This window comes from Crocuta crocuta, unplaced genomic scaffold (assembly GCF_008692635.1).
Source record: "Crocuta crocuta isolate KB4526 unplaced genomic scaffold, BGI_CrCroc_1.0 scaffold165, whole genome shotgun sequence".
Classification (NCBI taxonomy): domain Eukaryota; kingdom Metazoa; phylum Chordata; class Mammalia; order Carnivora; family Hyaenidae; genus Crocuta; species Crocuta crocuta.
The window spans coordinates 1,912,390-1,932,493 of record NW_027530502.1 but is presented as its reverse complement, the minus strand read 5'-3'; the positions used below and the strand labels follow the sequence as shown (position 1 = coordinate 1,932,493).

Sequence of the window (20,104 nt, the reverse complement as noted above, 5' to 3'; positions counted from 1 at the left end):
TCTGCAAAAAGTCATTGGGATTTTGACAGGGAATGCACTGAATCTGTAGATCACTTTAGGCAGTACTGACATTTTAGCAACATGAAGTCTTCTAATCCATGAACTTGGGATATCTTTCCATATACTGGTGCCTTCTCTAGGCCTAACTTTGAATTGCAATATTTTTCTCATAGTAATACATTTCATAAAAAGAAGCACTCAACACATCTTTGTCACCTCAGTGAGTACCCAAAATTAATCACACAAGTCTAAAGGAGTAACTAGAAGGTTAAGAAAAAACTAGCTAATTCTCATGCCAAATTAATTTACTTGTATAGTCTTCATTAAGATTATCCTTTGAAACTTCAGAATGTGTTAAAAAAAAAACTACTTAATTAAATGTTATAATCAGATTTTGTACTTCCAAATAGTACCTTCCAAATTTCTTTTTCACAAAGCAGAAGCAATTTTAAACAGTAATTCTCAACCATATGGTACTGCATTTAGCTAGTGAATTATTTGAAGTACTAAAAAATGAGCTGGTCTCATGACTGCTCTAAACTAGATCTTTCAAGGATTTATCATCTACAACATCCTGAAACTGAATTAAGCTGAAAACTGCTTTGCTAATTTGTGCCATCTGCCTATTAGTATAATATAAATCTTAACATAAAGAGACCTAATTGTATTAGTGGAGATAACTTAATTAATTAGATTTTCTTTTAATATTAGTTATTGAACTTAGATACTTACTGGCTCATATCTTCCACCTTTACAAAAGGTTTTTTAAGTCTACCTGCTTGAGAACAAACAAAACAATATTATTAGATACATACAAATCCAGGAAATTAAAAGAATTACTCTGGCTAAAAATCCCACCCAACGATGTATAGATCTTCCTCAATTTACAATTATGGATATACCTCAATAAACCCATTTTAAGTTGAAAATATTTTAAGGTGAAAATGCATTTAATATACCTAACCTATCAAACATCATAGCTTAGACCTAGCTTAACTTAAAACATGCTCAGAACACTTACATTAGCTTATAGTTGGGCAAAATCATCTAACCCAAAGCCCATTTTATAATAAAATGCCGAATATCTGATGTAATTTATTGAAAACTGTACTGAAAGTAAAAAACAGAATGGTTTTAAGTATACTAGTTGTTTACCCTTATGGCCACGTAAATGAATAGGAGCTGTAGCTCCCTGCTACTGTCCAATGTCATGAGTACTATATGGCATGTTGCCAGGCCAGGAAAAGATCAATATTCAAAATGTGAAGTACGGTGTCTACTGAATGTGTATTATTTTTGCAACACTGTAAAGCTGAAAAACTATAAGCCAAACCATCTTAAGTTCAGGACTATCTATACCCATTATCCATTTCATTTCAATTCAGTTTTAAGCCTCAGCTGAGATATTTTACAATACCAGCCCATTTGCAAAATAACAGAAGTTCTGTCTATATTCTGAGATTCTTAAACTGAAGGGATTCCCCAAAGGATCTATGAATAGAATTCAGGAGAATAATGAGCTAAAACAGGAAAAAAGGTTCAGCTTTTATTTTCACTGATCTCTAACCAAAATTTAATTTTTCCTCCAGTTATGCATATAAGGAACAGAATCACAGTGGTATTAGCACTGCCTGTAATTCTGATACAGAATTTTTTGTCTCTGATAGAGACAAAAATACCTTCACATTACTTATTATAAATACCCCAAAGCATCATACCAAATTTCAAAATTACAATAGCAATTAGAATCACTGCTAGAACTCATTGTTAATGTGTTAAAAAAAATCAAGTATATCATCACTTCATAATTAAAAATATTCTGACAACTGAACCTCATTTACTTTCTCAGTAATCCAGTAATTTTTTCAAATGCTTTTTAAAAACATTATTCTGAGAAGGGGTCTTTAAGTTTCACCAGACTACCACTACCACAGGTGTCCATATTCTAAAACAGGCTAAGGCCTACTGAATGAGTTCCTTGAAGGGCTGTTTACATGCTTTTTCAGAGGAGTTTTATATGATTTGTTCTACTTTCTAAAAGCAAATCAAACACACTTAAAGATATCAAAATACTTACTTCTTGCTTTCTGTGTGCTAATACCTACTCTTTTCCCCTAAAAAGAAGAGAAAAGAAAAAAAAGGTAAAAACACTGGGTTTGAAAGTACCATGACAACGGCAACTGCAATGGCTCTTTTTATCCTGAAGATAATCATACAGGAAAATACTATATAAAAGGGTGATTACTGTTGTTTTGGAGGGGAGAAGGGAAAAACTTGCTTTTAGATATCAACTCAACCAAAGACATGAAAAAATGAACATAACAGAAGCTCACTTTTATAATACACCCCAAAAATACCTTGCATTCTAGCTATACTGTTTTTGTCTTCAAAGAAAGAAATCAACCAATGAGGAAAGTGTACAGTTAATGAAATAATCTAAAAATAGTCCTAAGTTATTTTATGCCCCCTTACTCAGCAAAAACATTTGTGATAGACCGAACAATAGAATTATTGAAATATTATAGTCTGTCAATTCATGTTAGGGTGGGGTCTGTTCAATATGGTTAATCCATCCTATGACTACAACTAAAACTCTGGACAAAAATACAATAAGCAAANGTGTACAGTTAATGAAATAATCTAAAAATAGTCCTAAGTTATTTTATGCCCCCTTACTCAGCAAAAACATTTGTGATAGACCGAACAATAGAATTATTGAAATATTATAGTCTGTCAATTCATGTTAGGGTGGGGTCTGTTCAATATGGTTAATCCATCCTATGACAACTAAAACTCTGGACAAAAATACAATAAGCAACTATAGGAGAACAGAAAAGTAAATAAAAGCAGACAAAGTGTAGAAAGAATCCAAAACTCAGGCCACCTTTAGGGGAGTATGCTTCCCATCCTTCCCTTTATTCTCACAATGTTGCCTGAAGGATGAACCTCTTAATCACAGAGTTGGCAGCAATTAGTGGAGCCAGTGGCTAAAACTCCTATATAAACCACATATTTCCTGTAATCCAGAGTACAAAAGGGAATCCATGGACTATTTCTTCCTTTTCTCCCAAAGTTCTACCTCAGTGTGGACCCATTATTAAATTGCAGGTGTAGGTGCCAAAGGCAGCTAAAATTGAGAAATCCTGACTTTCTGAACAGAGAAACTATGGAAAGGGCCATTATGGACTGAAGAGTGAAGGGTAAACTGCAGAAAGTAGCAAGATGGAAAAGGGGACCCCTAGTTCCCTATATAAATCCAAAATAAGTTAACTTCAGGGTTAAAACAGGCTTAACTTCAAGGCTTTGAAAACAGAACTTGTTTAAACACTACCCAAGCCTTTGACAAAACTGTAAGTGATACATGTGCAGAACAAAGAGCTGCATACAAATCTTTGAAATTTGAAAAATGAAACTGAGACTGGAAGTGCCATGTACAGAAATTGAGACATAAACTGATAGTTTGAACCAAATTAGATGAATATGTGCTGAAACACACACAAAAAAACCCACAATCACGACAGCAACAAAACAGCATTCTCCAGAGTACTGTAATAGGTCTGGAGCCTCTAAAACATAACATTTGCAATATTTAATATAAATCAAAAATTATTTGACATATTAAGAATCAGTAAAAACATGACCAATTCTTGAGGGAAAAAGACAATCAGATGCTAATACAAGATGTTCCTGAAGTCAAAATTATCAGAGAAAGACTCTCAGGGAAAATACAGTTAAAATCAATGAGAAAATACAAGTTCTCTGTGGAAAAATTATATTAAAAAAAAGGAAATTGTAAAAGTGAAAAATACCTGACTTGAAATACAGAATTAACTGGATGGGCTTAAAAAACACCGATGACCAACTTAAGTGTTAGAGAACTCAAAGACAAGAATAAAAATCTTTACTTAGAAGAACAGAGAAAAAAAGGAGAAAAAATTAACAGTGTCAGGGACCCAATAAGCACCTTGTTTGTATTCTAGCTATAAGTAACATAAAAAGGTCTAAAATTAGTGTATTAGGGTAATGGAGATATAGAAAAAGAAGAAACAGAATGGGGAGGAAAAATAATTGGAACAAAATAGCTCAAACTTTCTACATTATAAGTTTATAGATTTAAGAAGCTTAGTGAACAACAAACAGAATCATCTCAAATAAACCATGCTGAGGCATATTACACACTGTTGAAAACCAAAGATAAATTAAGAATCTTAGAAGCACATAGAGAAAAAATGATCATTATATATAAGAAAACAATTCGAATGACTAGATTTTTTTTAATCAAAATTCATGGAAGCAAAATAGTTGTAGAACACCTGTAAAAGTTCTAAAACAAAGAATTTTTATTTATTTTTTTAAGTTTACTTATTTTGAGAGACTGTGTACACAGTGCACATAAGCAGGGGAAGGGCAGAGAGATAATCCCAAGCAGGCTCCACACTGTCAGTGCAGAGCTGATGTGGGACTTGATCTCACAAGCTGAAATGTGTGACCTGAGCTGAGACCAAGAGTAGGATGCTTAACCAAGTGAGCCACGCAGGTGCCCCTGAAATTAAAAAAAAAAAAAAATTTAATTCATTTTTCTTTATCCAGTGAAAAGATCTTGCAGGAATGAAGGCAAAATAAAGACATCCTCACATTCTCTTCTATATGACTTTTTGGAGCAAAAAGGGATAATACTGTCCAGTGGGTTTTTCAATAAATGCAAATTTAACCAAAATGTACCATAAAAATTGGTTTAGGGAGATAAATGGGTTCAAAAAGTCTTAAGTCTTCTACGTTTTATTTGAAGGATAAAGTAATTCCAAACAGGCTGTAAAAAGTTACATACGTATAGTTTAAATCCCAAGAAACAACTAAAACAAAACAAAAAAAAACGGATATAACCAAAAAAACCAAGAGATAAATCTTCCAACAATCTGAAAGGCAGCAGCAAATAGAGAAACAGAAATAAAATACAAAGAACACCGAGAGAAAAACAACTATTAGTATATTGGTAGGCCTAAATTAAACAATACTGGTAATTATTAAGTATAAATCGTTAAAAATATACCAATTAAAAGATAGAGATTGGCAGATTTAATAAAAAGTTAAGTTCCAAATATCTATAAGAAACCCATTTAAAAAACAAACACACAGATATGTTAAATGTAGAAGGAATAAAAAAGATATAGGATGCAAACACTAATCAAAAGAAGTTGGGGATGCCTGGTTAGCTCAGTTAAGTGTCCAATTTCAGCTCAGGTCATGATCTTGCAGCTCAAGCTCCACATCAAGCTCTGTGCTAACAGCTCAGAGGCTGCCTGCTTCTGATTCTGTCTCCTTCTTGCTCTGTCCCATCCCATGCTCACAAACTGTCTCCCTCTCTCTCTCAAAAAACTAAATTAAAAAAAATTTAGTAAAAAAAACAAAAGGAAGCTAGAGTGCCTATAGTGTTTTAGACAGAGAAACATTACATAATAACAAGGTTATTACTAATAGGGATAGAAGAACATATGATAACAAGGTTAATTCACAAAGAAAACACAAGAATATTATATGTGTATACATCTAAGAAGGGTCAAAATACGTAAGTCAAAAACCGTGATAGAAATGGAAGGAAAAAATACACAAATTCACAGTATACTCGGCAACTTCAATACTCCCCTTACTTTCAGTAATGGCTGAATAAGAAAATCAATATGGATACAGAAAACCTATACAATTTGACCTATTTGACATCTATAGAACATTCTACCTATTGGGGCACCCTGGGTGTATCATTTGGTTAAGCACTGACTCTTGGTTATGGCTCAGGTCATAATCTCACAGTTTGTAGGTTTGAGCCCCATATTGGGCTCTATGCTGGCAGCACAGACACTGTTTGGGATTCTGTCTCCTCTCTCTCTCGTGTTCCCTCTACTCGACCCTCCCAAAATAAATGAACTTAAAAAAAAAAAAATTCCATCTATTAATTGCAGAATATACACTTTTAAGTGCACATGGAACTTGCATTAAGACAGACTAGATTCTGGATAGTGATGCAAACCTTGACAAACTTGAAAGAACTGAAATCATACAAACTACTTTCTGATTGTAATAGAATTAAAACAGAAATCAGTGACAGTTCACTCACTGGTAGTAGAGTACAAAATGGCAGAGTCATTTTGGAAGATAGTCTAGCAGCCTCTTACCAAACTAAACATACTCTTACCATATAACCTGGCAATTGTGCTCCTTGGTATTTATCCAAATGAGTTGAAAACTAAGGCCCAAACAAAAACCTACACATGGCAACCAAGATGTTTTTCAGAAGGTAAATGAGTAAACTGTTGCAAATCCAGGCAATGGAATCATTCAGCAATTAAAAAAACAAAGAAAAAAAAAGCTACAGTCATGAAAAGACATGGAGAGAAACTTTAAATGCCTATCACTAACTGAAAAGGCTACATATTATGTGATACCAAATAGGACATTGTGGAAAAGGCCAAACTATGGAAAAAGATCAATAGTTGAGAGGAGGGTGAGAAGAATAGATTGGAGCATTTTTAGAGAACTACTCTGTATGATACTGTGATGGAAGACACATGTCTACTCATTTGTGCAAACCTAGAGAATGTACAACATCAAGAGTGGACTCTAATGTAAACTATAGACTTGAAGTGATGATGACTTGTCAATAAAGATTCATCAATTTATAACCAATGTACCACTGTGGTGTAGGACGTTGATAGTGGGGGAGGCTGTGTGTATCATGAGAGGCATGGGGTATCTGGGAATATCTGTGCCTTCACTCAATTTTGTTATGACCCTATAGCTGCTCTAAAACAGTATGTGTATATATATTATATACATAAATATTAAATGCATTACATACATAATATATATTATATACACACATATATATTACACACACACACACGTATAAAGCTCTACATAAGTTGTACGGGATTGCAGTAAAGCAGAGCTCAAATAAAATTTACAGCCAAGCTGGTTCTTTCCTAAGATTAATAAATAATAAAGTTGATAAAACTATATCCTTACTGATAAAAAGTAATAATGATCTCAGGAATGAAAGACGAAACCTCATTCAGACTCCATAGACATTAAATCTTAATTAGGGAATATTACAAATACTTTTGCCATCAATTTTACAGCTTAAACAGGAAGTACAAATTCCCTGAAAAACACAAACTACCAAAATACACTCAATAAGAAATAAATAACCTGAATTTCTTTTATCTAATAAAGAACTGAATTCATAGTTGGGGATTTTCAACAAGGAAAATTCCAGACCCAGATAACCTTACTGGTAAATTATACCAAACATTTAAATAAAACTGACTCTACAAAAACTCATCTAGAAAATATAAGTGGAAATACATCCCAGCATTTTAGAACAGAATTACCCTGATGCTAAAACCTAAAGATATCAAAAAAAAAAGATCAATATTCCTCATGTGTATTTTTTATATGTACATGTACATGTACACACACACACACACGCACCCCTCCCAAAATTTCAAGTAAACCAAGAAAAGAAAAAAACTCCAAGCACTTTAAATAGTGGAGGATAATACATTCATTCAACTTTAGTACTTGGCAAGCCAGAAATTTTCCAGAAACATTTTCTTCTTATATACAAAAAAAATTCTTACATACAAAAAAGAAAAACAAAAAACCAAAACAACAACAATAAAAAATCCCTGACAAGTCTACATCCTGGACTACAGAAAAATTTGGTATTCTTATCCTTTTTGTTTTGAGAGAAAATTAAGATTAGTTTCACAGCTATTTTATCACACTTGCATGGTTTTTGTTTCATGAGGACAACAACTCCCAGTGCCTGGCACTCAGGACTGAGGATCTGTTGAATACTGACAGTTGCAAGTGTAAACAAAGCAGGTTTTAATATCAACTTAGAGTTATGACTAGTATTTTTTACAAATGAAAATACAATACTATTGAAACACTGGAATCAATCACATTAAGGATAAGCACTATTTCAGGCAACATGTTTCAGATATGTACTTAAATCCACTGCATATCGACAGAAATTATGTTTCTGTATTCAGAGACCATAATGTCCTTGTGAGTTCACATTTTCATAAGTTTATTTCTATAAAATATATAGAATTGTATACATTCAGTATATATAATCCAAACACTCTGCAAATTGCAGTAAAGGTAGCTTAAGGCTATTTAGCCTATTTCAATTAAGATATATTCACCCATCATTTTATAAAAACTTGTAAATAGCCATTTGGAGGTTTTTTTTTATTACTTATAATAAGATATTCAAAGTATTAAGTATTAATTAAACTATTTTTTGCTTTCTGCAAATTGTTCCTATCTTATATAACTGTAAATTTACTAAAAATAAAAAATTCATTAAGACTTTAAGTATCTTTGCATGTAACATGCATATATGGGATACTCATGATGTAAAAATTATTGAAAACTGTTAAAAATCACTGTCTCAATGTCACTATTACCAGCAAACATGCTTTACTAGCAACCAGATCTTTCATATCTATTCAACCAGGTTACTCTTCTTTTAATAATCTCCCAATAATTTTACAAACCTTCCAAATAAACTCTAACTCCTTTATATAATGTGCAAGGTCCTATCTGAACTTGGTAACTTTTCCTCCTTCATTTCTTATCATTCTTCCCCTCAAAAAGCAAGTTGCATTATATTTCAGAAAATTTCCCAAACAGGACAGGCTATATATGTCTACATATCTTTATATATATATACTCTTATGTAAAATTTTGCTTTTAGATTTTAATCATTTAAGGATTGAGTGAAAAAAATGCAGACCACAAAAGAATACACTGATATGAAAGAACCTTGAGAAAACTAAGAGATGAGAGAAATTCAGAAGAAAATAGGTAAATTAAAAAGCAGATGAACAATAGCTGACAGAACCAATATGACTGGTTTTAAAAAGTGTTAACTCCTGAGGCACCTCGATGGCTCAGTCAGTTAAGCGTACAACTTCAGCTCAGGTCATGATCTCACAGCTTGTGGGTTTGGGTCCCATGTCAAGGCTCTGTGCTAACAGCTCTGTGTGTCTCTCTCTCTTTCAAAAATAAACAAACATTAAAAAAAAGTATTAATTCTATTTGGCAAATCGGTCAGGAGTTTTATACTTCATAGGCTGAAGAGTATAAGTGGAAAAAATAGGAAGTATAAAAGTGTAGATATGAGAAGTTTAGATGACACAAAGATTGTATAGTTGGTAGGGAAGGATAGAGATCAAGAGAGGTTTTATTATACTTATTTTAAAGGATGGAAAAGCCCTAATTTGTTAAAGAGGCTCTAAGGAGGAAGCTAGTTTTTGAAAAAGGAAGAGACAAGATATGGAAACATTAGGTCTAACACTGTAATGCCTAACGCATTTAATTAGCAAATATTGTGAGGTTAGGCCAGAAAGCCAGAGCGCATAATAAGATTTTGTCATAAAGCTATCTATAGCAGTTGAAAAGTAAGCACATTTTCTATGTTCCCCAAAGAAATAAATTATATATATTAGAAACTTCTCCTGCAATAAGCTAATTATGTTTTCCTTCAGAATGAACAAAAGTATCTAGTAAAAAGCAACAGCAACCTAAAATAAATACAACTATGCCAGCCTCCTAGGAATAACTTTTATCTCAAGAGTGAATTGTAACGTTAAAAGATATGCAATAATTTACTCAAATAACAGAAAGATGGATACAGTACAAAGGTTTACCTTTGCTGGCAAGTAATATTTTCTACTTGGCAAGAAAAATTTATAGATAAATAAAAACCAACCTTGATCACTGTAAATAGTTTAAAAATTAAGGAAAATTAACATACCACATCTCTTATAGAAGTGCTTGATTTCTTGAGTAAATATAATTCTTTTTTCTTTTGTTCAATGTAGTATCTAATGTCTTCATTAAAAAAAAAAGTTTAAGATTAGCACTTTTATCTTTGGAGTTAAGCACTGCTGTTTTCTTAGTACTAGATTTAGGTGAAAGAATTACCATTATAGGGATCTCTTGCTATCAGAATTCTCCCTATGTAAAATTAGGAACCAAGGGTACAAATTAATACTTTTAACATATACTGTCAAAAAACTGATAAAATCCTTACCATCAATATGAAGAATTTTTACTCCCCATGATAAGGCATTTGATAATATACTATTTGAAGGAATAAAATCCTGTAAAATAAAAAAGGTTTGATAGTTTTTCTAGAAAGTTACTAACTTAAATGAGCTAAATTTTAAAAATTAATTGAGGGTTAATGTCACTGAGGTGGGTATTAGACCGTACAGTTACAAAGGCAATGAGTACATCAGTTTTTCTTTTGGAATTTCTAAAATCAACCCTGTTTAATATATTCCCAAATACCTGATAATCAATCTAAGTGTAGCCTTCCAATTAACAGTTTCAAGAAATTTCATAAATTTCATCAAAAAAGCCATATGCTTCATACGTCTGCAGTAATATTTTAAAAGGCCACAAGATGGAGATGTTTCTTCATGAAAAGCAGATTTTGTTTTTATTTAGGCTTTTCCTACTAAAAATAAGGAAGATTTGGGGAACACTCCATTTCCCACTTGAATTTTTAATAATAGAACATATATTGTAGAATTTTAAATTTCATACTTACATGGTCCTTGATAGCTTTTTCAACTAATAATTTTCCTCTGCTCAAATACACCTGTAAAAAGACCAGAGAGCAAATGTTAAACATTAGAACAAAGAGCCTCACTGGAAAAAAACTTAAAAACTAGCTAAAATAAATAGATAAAATTTAAAATTTTTAATAATATTAAAAATAAATGAAAGCTATCTATACAAGTCTTAAATATTATCAACACAAGAAATGTATGGCAAAAGTGATTTCCTTAGTCTTGGGAATAGGATCTATTAAACTTTGCTTCTTTTTTTTTGATACACCAACTAAACAACTGAATTAGACCAAAGGTTAGTTTTGTAGTAAATTCTATTAAACATTAAAAACAGCTAGATTCTTTTGAAATGGTCTATAATTAAAAACTAAGTTTAGATTTGAATTCCCTATTCAAATGAATCTAAGAATATGAACTGTATGTATTATTTTTACATGGTATTTCACATTTTTAAACAAAATGCTGGGAATGTAACTGAAATGCTATGAGCAACAGTTAATTTGGAACCAGTCACTAGTATATAATCTCATTCCTTCAAAAAAGCATTAAAGTGAAAAAAATGCAGGAGACTTCCTGGACTTTTTCTTCTTCTATGTATTCCCGTTTTTCCTCCTTCCCAATTTATCCTTCACTGTATCTTCAAACTTATTGTCAATAGAGTAATAAAGGTAACTAAGTAACTAAAACAGGGACTGGCAAACTTTTTCTGTGACGGGCCAAATAATACGTGTTTTAGGCTCTATAGGCCATATAGTATCTTTATAGCAGGGAAGTCAATTTGTAAACAAACAGGTCTGGCTGTATAAACAAACTTTATAAACAAAGACATCTGAATTTAAATTTCTCACAAATTATTCTTTAGATTTTTACATTTGAAGATGTAAAAACCATGCTTACTTAGCTCACAGGCTGTAAAAAACAACTGACAGGCTGGGCTTGGCCCACAGAATCTTTGTTTGCTTACTAATGCTGTGAAGCAAACAAAAGGTTTCCATTTCTTCTTTAAATAATGATCTGCTGTTACTTTTTAGTTATAAACTACTCTTAAAAATAAGAGCCATTCCCAAATGCAAAGTATTATTTTAGACACACATGACTGCATAAGTATCAGCAGAAAAATCACTGCTCTATAAGACAACAACCTAACGGTGCCTGGGTGGCACAGTCGGTTAGGTGACGGACTTCAGTTCACGTCACAATCTCACAGTTCCTGGGTTTGAGCCCCACATCGGGACTCCGTGCAGACAGCTCAGAGCCTGGAGCCTGCTTTGAATTCTGTATCTCCCTCTTTCTCTCCCCCACTAGACCGCTCTTTCTATCTCTCTCTCTCAAATAAACATGAAAAATTTTTTTAAATGACTGGAAAGCCATGCACAATATAGATATTGTTCTACCTAAGTAAACTCTGCTGCCAGTCTCCTCTTGAAAATCGTGAGATCCTCAGGCTACGGCCTTTCTGAACATCGTAAAGCACATTTAAGAGACTTACTGAATCTGGAGACTTAAAAGAGCTTCCATCATGGCTGGGATGAGGTGAAGTGGGTTCTGCAGTATATGCAGATTCTGGACTTGGTACAGGAGAAATTCTTCCCAACGTTTGTGCAAATTTAGCTTCCTTTTTATTTGAAATAAGGTAACTGATATCTTTGCTGAGAAATTCTTCAACTCGCTAAAGGAAAACAAAGTATTTTCAAATAAGCCATATAAACCAGTTTCATATTTTTAGCATAAAATGCAAATTTGATGCATTTTAATTAGGGGCACCTGTTGCCTCAGTCAGTTAAGGGTCCGACTTCAGCTCAGGTCATGATCTCATGACTCCTGGGTTCAAGCCCCACGTCAGGCTCTGTGCTGACGGCTCCCTCTCTCTGCCTCTCCCCTGCTCACACTGTCTCTCTCTCTCAAAAATAAATTAAATTATTATTATTTTTTAAAATTTGTAGATTGGTGTTTTTCATAAGGTGTTCTTCTGAATCTGAGTTCTGAGGAAGTACAATAGGAGTTCCAATAAGAATAAGCATGTGCTAGATACTATTTTTAAGTATTTTATATGTCCCAATTAATTTAATTCATAACAACTCCATGGTCTTAATATTCTAATATCCACATTTTATGAAAAAAACTGAAGAGAAGTTAAGTGACTTGCTGGAGGTTACACTACCAGTAAAGAGCAGAACTTGAACATACATATTGTTACTCAAGTCCTTCCTCTAAAGCACTACAGTCCAGTAGAACTTAATGCAATAATGAAAATGTTCTTTACGAGCACACTGTCAAATATAGTAGCCAACTTGTCACATATAGCTGAGTACTTAAAATGTAACAAATGTAACTAATGTGACCAAGCAACAGAATTTTAAATTTTAATTAATACAGTATTAACTTAAATTTAAATAGCCTCATGTGCCAGATGAGAGTACAGCTAGTGTTTTATCATACTGGAGAGTACAGCTCAAAATCAGAATACCATCTTTCCATATATGAGGGGACTCTTACCCTCCAAGTCTAAGGACGAAGACAATTTCCCTACTGAAAAGTTTTGAAAACCAGTGCTTAAATGTCTGAATTTATAAATGCAGGTACCAGATGTCAGTGTTATCAAAGATCAAAAAATTAAAGTAGACATAAATACTATTAATCATTAACTAGTTCCATAAATGAAAAATTTCTAAAATATTTTAAACAGCTATATCTAATTTCTATAGGATTCCACAACATAATTGGGAATAATAATAAAAAAAGCAAAATATGTAATATGAATTAATTCCATGTAAGCAATAATCAGAATTTGCTGCTTATACCAGTGGCTAAATGTATATCACTATTTCCTTTTTTTTCTAAGCAACATTTTCACTGACTAGTAAAGGAGATAATCCAAATTTATTAATTCCAGGGGATTATAAACTCAAATACCTACAAGGACCAAGAGGAATATAAATGCACAATTTACACATCAAATGCTTTCTTCATTTTCATAAATACGTGGCTTCGGTGCTGCCAGAGTTCTAATTTTTCAAAAGCCCCATCGCCTATATGTTTTTTAAAAATTGTGATAAAGTATATGTAAAATTGACTATTTTTAAGTACACAATTCAGTGGCATTAATTATATTTACACCACTATGCTCCCATTATCACTATACATTTCTAGAACTTTTTCATCATCCTAAGCTGAAATTCTGAATCCACTAAACAGTAACTCCCCATTTTCTTCTCTTCCAAGCCCCTTTTAACCTGTGTTCTACTTTGTTTCTATGGATTTAACCATTGTAGATTCTGCATACAGAATGGAATCATATACTTGTCCTTTTGTATCTGAGTTATTTTGCTTAGGACAGTGTTTTCAAGGTTTATTCATACTGTAGCATAGATAAGAACTTCACTTCTTTTCAATGTTAAGTAATATTTTGTGGCATGTATACACATTTTCTTCATTCATCAATCTGTTGATGAAAATTTGGGTTGTTTCCACCTTTTGTCTTTTGTGAATAATTCCACTATTAACTTATCTCTTCAAGGCCCTCCTCTCAAATCTTGTTTTCCATAGCAGTTGTACCATTTTATAATGCCACCAACAGTGCACAAGGGTTCCAAATTCCACAAATCCTTGCCAACTTATTTTTTTTTTTGATAGGGATCATCCTAATGAATGTGACATGGCATCTCCTTGTGATTTTGATTTGTATCTCCTTAATGATTGGTAAAGCATCTTTTCACGTGCTTGTTAGCCACTGTACATCTTCTTTACAGAAATGTCTATTTTAGTCCTTGACTTATCTTTTAATTTGGTTGTTTTTCATTGCTGAGCTATAGGAGCTCTTTATATATTCTGGATTAATCCCTTATCAGATATATGATCTGCAAATATTTTTTCTTCCCATTTTGTGGGCTGTCTTTTTGCCCTCTTGATAGTATCCTTTTGTGCACAAACCTTTTTGTTTTTAGAAGTTCAATTTATCTATTTTTTCATTTATTCTCTGTGCTTTCGGATTCATATCCAAGGAATCAATCCTAAATCCAATGTCATGAAGACTTTTCCCTATACTTTAAGAGTTTTAGCTCTTATGTTTACATCTTGAACCGTTTGTAATTAATTTTAGCATATAACATGCATATAACTTTATTCTTTTTAAGTTTATTTATTATGAGAGTGAAAGCAGGGGAGGGGCAAAGAAAGAGGGAGAGAGAGAATCCCAAACAGGTTTCAGGCTGTTAGTGCAGAGCCTGACGCAGGGCTCAAACTCATGAAACGTGAGATCATGACCTGAGCTGAAACCAAGAGTCGGACACTTAACCGACTGGGCAACCCAGGCACCCTGTAGATACATTTTAAATACTCTTTCCTGGGGGTGCCTGGGTAGCTCAGTGGGTTAAATGTCTAACTTTGGCTTAGGTCATGATCTCATGCTTTGGGAATTGAAGCCTGTGCTGACAGCTCGAAGCCTGAAGCCTGCTTTAGATTCTGCATCTGCCCCTCTAAAGAGTTAACTAAACTTAAAAAAAAAATTTCAAATATGTTCTTTCCTCTTTTTAGTTTGTTTTTAGCCTGGTATATTCCTACTAGACTTTCAAGACTTAAGTTAAACTCTGTGCTATGATTCCTGAAGGCAAAGTTAATAATTTTCTTCTCTGTATTCTAATGGGAGTTTCAACATAATTTCTGTTAAGTACTGACAATGCTATACTGTAAATGATTGTGTCTGTAAATGAACTGTCTCATGTTCCCAAGACTAAGAGCAGTAAAGTACATCTTACTTATTTTTGCATCCTCAGCAGCTAAAATAGTGTTGGCATATGAAGGATACCAGTGAAATAATTTTTTAATGAATTTGCACATGCTCAAATCATAATTCTTCAAAGCAGAGTTAAAACTGGGTCTGTAGAACAGCTTCCAAAATTTCTCCACTGGAAGTAATTTCTCCCTCCTGTTGACATTATATGTTGTTTTACAATTAATTGTACCCACGCAATCTCTACCCAGATCAGAAGCTAAAGGCAGGATGGACTTAAGATTCATTTTTGAATCTACCAAAATACTTAATATCATGTCCTCTAGAGTTTATTTAGTTTCATCATAATCTTCAACTTACTATCTGTTGCTGAATTTAGGTCTTTTAGAGTAAACGCAAAACTTATTTTTGAGTCACTGAAAGTTACAATGAACATCAGACAAGGAACTCTGTCCTCAAAGTTCATGAAATGGCATTTGCCCTTACATCTCTGTTCTTCTCCAACTGCCTTATTTTGGCCTAAAATGTTTAAATATGGACCTAAACGTGATTGGTTCCATGTCCTTTTTAGATGGTTTTACTACAGCTATATTCCTTGCCACTACTAAAAGATATGTCAGACTTCACTGCTGTGCTTTCAGTGGTTGAATGTCTCAGAAGTATACTCTCTAGATAAATGGGGTATGTTTTCATTAAGGGCAGAAAAAACAAATTCATCAAATGGACAAGTACAGAAAAAGACACTGGTAATAATCTGAAGATGAAGTTTCAAAATGAAAAGGGTCTAAGTAATCCTAAAATTTACATCAACAAGTATCATCCTTTCAAGGAATGTCTGTTCAACTAAATATTCATTAACACTGAACCCTAAAACTCTGTCTAGAGGTCAAGATTCTTTTATAATTCATGTAAAAGACCACCATTACCAAAGTCCTTTTTTAATGATAGAGATGGTAAAGTGTTAAGAACAGAAATCAGGACATCACTAAATTATTGGAAAGAGAGTGTGGAGGAGATATCATAACTTGATAAAAAAAATTTTTTTTTAAGTTAATAAATCTAATTCTGTTGAAAATCCACAGCCTGAAGAAAAAAACCTGGAAACTTATGCTCTTAATATGATCTTCATTTCAACTGGTCTACTTCAAACTATTTTAGAAAAAAATTTGAATTGTATAAAACCAAAAGGTCTTCCAACTATTATCAATACATAAATTAATTCAAAATTTGTTTCCTTCTTGCAAGTGCCTCAGGAACTGCAATAGGAATGAGAGAAAAAGGGGGCAGGGCAAGCATCCCTACACTAACTATAAGTGCTGTTTCAGACAGAACAGTTTTCTTTTGACTGGCTTTATACATTGGACTGCTTAATGATTTTGCTCGAAGGGTTCCACTGCTAAAAATACAAATCTAAAATCACCAATTTAGATCATAAAAGTTAATGAGTTATTCATATTTGAGAAAGCTGTGAAACTAGACCAGAAAGCTAGTTTGTAGCCATTAATTCCTAGAGGAACACAACAGTATAGCAGCATGTTAGTCTGGGAATTAGGAAGATGCTATACTGAGCCAGTCATTTCACTTCTCTGGATCCTTAAGTACTTAATATCGAAAATGAAGGAGTCTTGGGGTGGCTCAGTCAGTTAAGCGTCCGACTTCGGCTCAGGTCATGATCTCACAGTTCATGGGTTTGAGCCCCATGTCGGGCTCTGTGCTGACAGCTAGCTCAGAGCCTGGAGCCTGCTTCGGATTCTGTATCTCCCTCTCTCTTACCCTCCCTTGCTCACGCTCTCTCTCTCTTTGAGAAATAAATAAAACATTAAAAAATAATAAAATAAAATAAAATAAAATGAAGGAGTAAAAGTGGCAAGCCTATAAAACATGATCTTTAGGAATGAAGTCATAGGGTCATTATGACACGTTATTGCTACGACAAATGTGACCAAGTTTTAACAAATGAGTAACAAAAAGTAGAACAGCTTTTCAAAGATATATAAGTAAATATCACACCAATAAACAATTCCAAGAAACTTGTTACACATTCTCCAGCAAATTTCTGTTCTCGAAATGCCAGGATTCTTTTAGCTTATTCAAAGATATTAACCTCAAAAAACTCAAAGTGCAGTACAAACCTTTTTTTAAATAGGATGAATTAAGAAGGAAGTTAATAAATTCTTAACCTCACTTGCTAAAATTTACCCAGTGTTAACCTTAATACTAAGAAAATCTTAGAATTTTCCTCAAATTTTCTAATTTCTCAATCATTTAGTCCAAGTATAAGATGGGAAATAGAGTTTTCAAAATTGTTAATCCAAAATTCTGTTCTCTTAATGACATTCATTCTTTTCAAACTGTTACCACTTACAGTTAATTTTAACTTGTGATTTGTAGAGGTTTTTCTTGTTCTGTATGACATTCTTACTGTTATGCTAGTCCAGGCAGATTTCTGTAGCTCCCTAGTCACAATCAAGGAGTTGCTGCTCTCTAGAGCATATACCAACATAGCAATGAGTGCAATCAGAGGTCCTACCAGGCCAAGGGAGTCACATTTCTCAAACTTTGTGAACTTTACACTAGACTAATCACAGAAACCTAAAAGTTCTATTAGTCTACAATAGGTTAAAACAAATAGTTTTTCATTAATGATAAACAGCTCATAAAAATTTTAAGCTTGGTGCTTCTATGACTGTTTCCCAAAATGAGTATCTTCAATGACTACATATTAACAAGTACTAGTCACAAATTTTTCCTTTGTCATAGTGTATAGTTTTGACTTACCCCTCCCAGATCCTGAATGTCCTTTTGCAGTTTTTCAGATATGGTGACAGAAGGTAAGTCAATGTAAAATATTTTTCCCCCTAGTGGCTTATATTTGGATTTTTCAGGTTTGTTATCAGTTTTCATAGATTTTAAAGATGATCTGTTTTTTTCATTTTTGACTTGGATTCCACCTGTTGTTTAAAAAATGTACAATTAGATGTTTTATACAGATGAAAATTTTCTACTGTTTTAAAAATATTTCTTATACATCATCATATAACAGAGGGGGAAAAAACTTTAAAACCCCACCAATTAAATACTCAATAGCACTTTTTAAAAATTGTTTTTAATATTTATTCATTTTTGACAGAGACAGAGAGAGAGAGAGAGAGAGAGAGAGCCAGAGCACAAGCAGAGGAGGGGCAGAGAGAGAGGGAGACACAGAATGAGAAGCAGACTCTAGGCTCTGAGCTGTCAGCAGAGTCCAATAGGGGGCTCAAACCCACCAACTGGGAGACGGTGACCTGGTCCAGATCCCAAGTCCGGCTTTAACCAACTTGAGCTAGACCATTTTAATGTATTTCTTTGTAGTACCACCTAATATAAAACCAAAATACTGTACTTACTTTAACAGATATTGTACAATAATTATTGTTCAAGCCAATAGTTGAGTCTTCAAGAAATGTTTATACGTTTGTTCATGTCTTTATAGATTTTGGTGAAAACTATATAAAACCCTTTTGGAAGATTTTCCTCCTTAGGATGTAAACTTCACGAGCTATTTACTGACAAATATTTATGGAACATCTGCCATCCTGTTGAACACTCAAAATTGGGGCATAAAATGCTTAACACTTTCCTGTACAAGAAACCTGTTACCCATGATGACCTAGTCCTCCAGAGAGTCTAAAGTTTAGTTGCCTATAGAGTTTGTCTATATATTAAGAACTGAATGGTCCATTTTAAGAACCAAATCACCATTCACTTTTATTATTTCCCTTGAAAACATCTGAGATGGAAACAATCGCTTCAAAAACTACCTTTCAGAATACAATCTATTCCTAAGTTGAAGATTCCTATCCAGGTACTACATACATATACCAGACATATTAAAAAGAAAACCTTGGGAAGCTGTAATGTACCTACCATTCAAAGTAATCGAAAATGAACACTTGTTTCTGTCTATAATGCTGAAAACAGCAAAGGTGTGTTTGAAAAAAATATCCCCCTCAACTTTATGAGTGGAAAAAAAAAAAATTTAAGAGGACCAAAAACCCACCCACAACCACCAATTTAATCAGGAAACTTAAAAGCCACGACCACCTTTGCTTTCAAGTAGGGGACGCAGCGGCAGCCTCAAAGGGCCTGAGCCGAGTCTCAGCATCGGTCCGAGGGCCACACATTGTTTCCTAGTTTTACAATCAACGGCACAACCGACAATCCGGGGCTGCGGCTGGAGCGTGAACGGCGCGAGCGGCCCGCTTGGGCTCCGCTCCCTTTCTGAGGCGAAGCCCTGGACGGAGCCTTCCTTCAGGCCACAGACTAGGGCGCACAAGCCATCAAAGAAAAGAAGCAGAGACCCAGGGGAAGAGCTCAAAAGAATCAAAGGTGGAACCACGAGGAAAGGATTAAAGGGACTGCAGGGGGGGGAGGGGCTTCCTACCCTGAAAATGTCCTTTGCTGTGGATCCTCATGGCTCCGGAGTTCATGGCAGCCGCCCGGCACCTACATGCTGGGTTCGGGAGAGTGTCGCGCCGGGCGGCCACGAAAACACAAGCTCATCCAGGCCGATTTTTGCCGCAGGTCGCCTCTCCCCTTCCGCAGGCTACCACACCCACGCAGCAGAGATGCCGCGTCTACGGTCCGGGTTTCCGGGGCCGGATCCGGCTCCAAGGCGCGGAGGAGGAAGAGGTAAAGCACAAACGAGTGGGCTGCGGCGGTTGAAGATTTGAAAACGCGTCACGCGGCC

At 34.1% G+C, this 20,104-nt stretch overlaps 1 protein-coding gene across 5 annotated transcripts in view; it reads right to left on the bottom strand.

Moving 5' to 3' along the window:
- The window catches only part of DBF4 (DBF4-CDC7 kinase regulatory subunit), a 37,762-nt gene that overhangs the window by 11,173 nt on the left and 6,485 nt on the right, over positions 1–20,104 (bottom strand). For 2 of the 5 annotated variants that reach the window (XM_077766813.1, XM_077766812.1), the window contains exons 2-9: positions 19,799–20,066; positions 18,154–18,326; positions 12,136–12,315; positions 10,625–10,675; positions 10,103–10,172; positions 9,824–9,900; positions 2,078–2,114; positions 733–778 (exon numbers count right to left, since the gene is read on the bottom strand). In XM_077766813.1, coding sequence (XP_077622939.1) covers positions 733–778; positions 2,078–2,114; positions 9,824–9,900; positions 10,103–10,172; positions 10,625–10,675; positions 12,136–12,315; positions 18,154–18,326; positions 19,799–19,844 — 680 coding nt within the window. In that variant the 5' untranslated portion in view covers positions 19,845–20,066. Of the gene's footprint in view, positions 1–732; positions 779–2,077; positions 2,115–9,823; positions 9,901–10,102; positions 10,176–10,624; positions 10,676–12,135; positions 12,316–18,153; positions 18,327–19,798; positions 20,067–20,104 lie in introns of those variants that run through there. The other 3 variants (XM_077766814.1, XM_077766815.1, XM_077766816.1) reach the window with 3 other exon arrangements.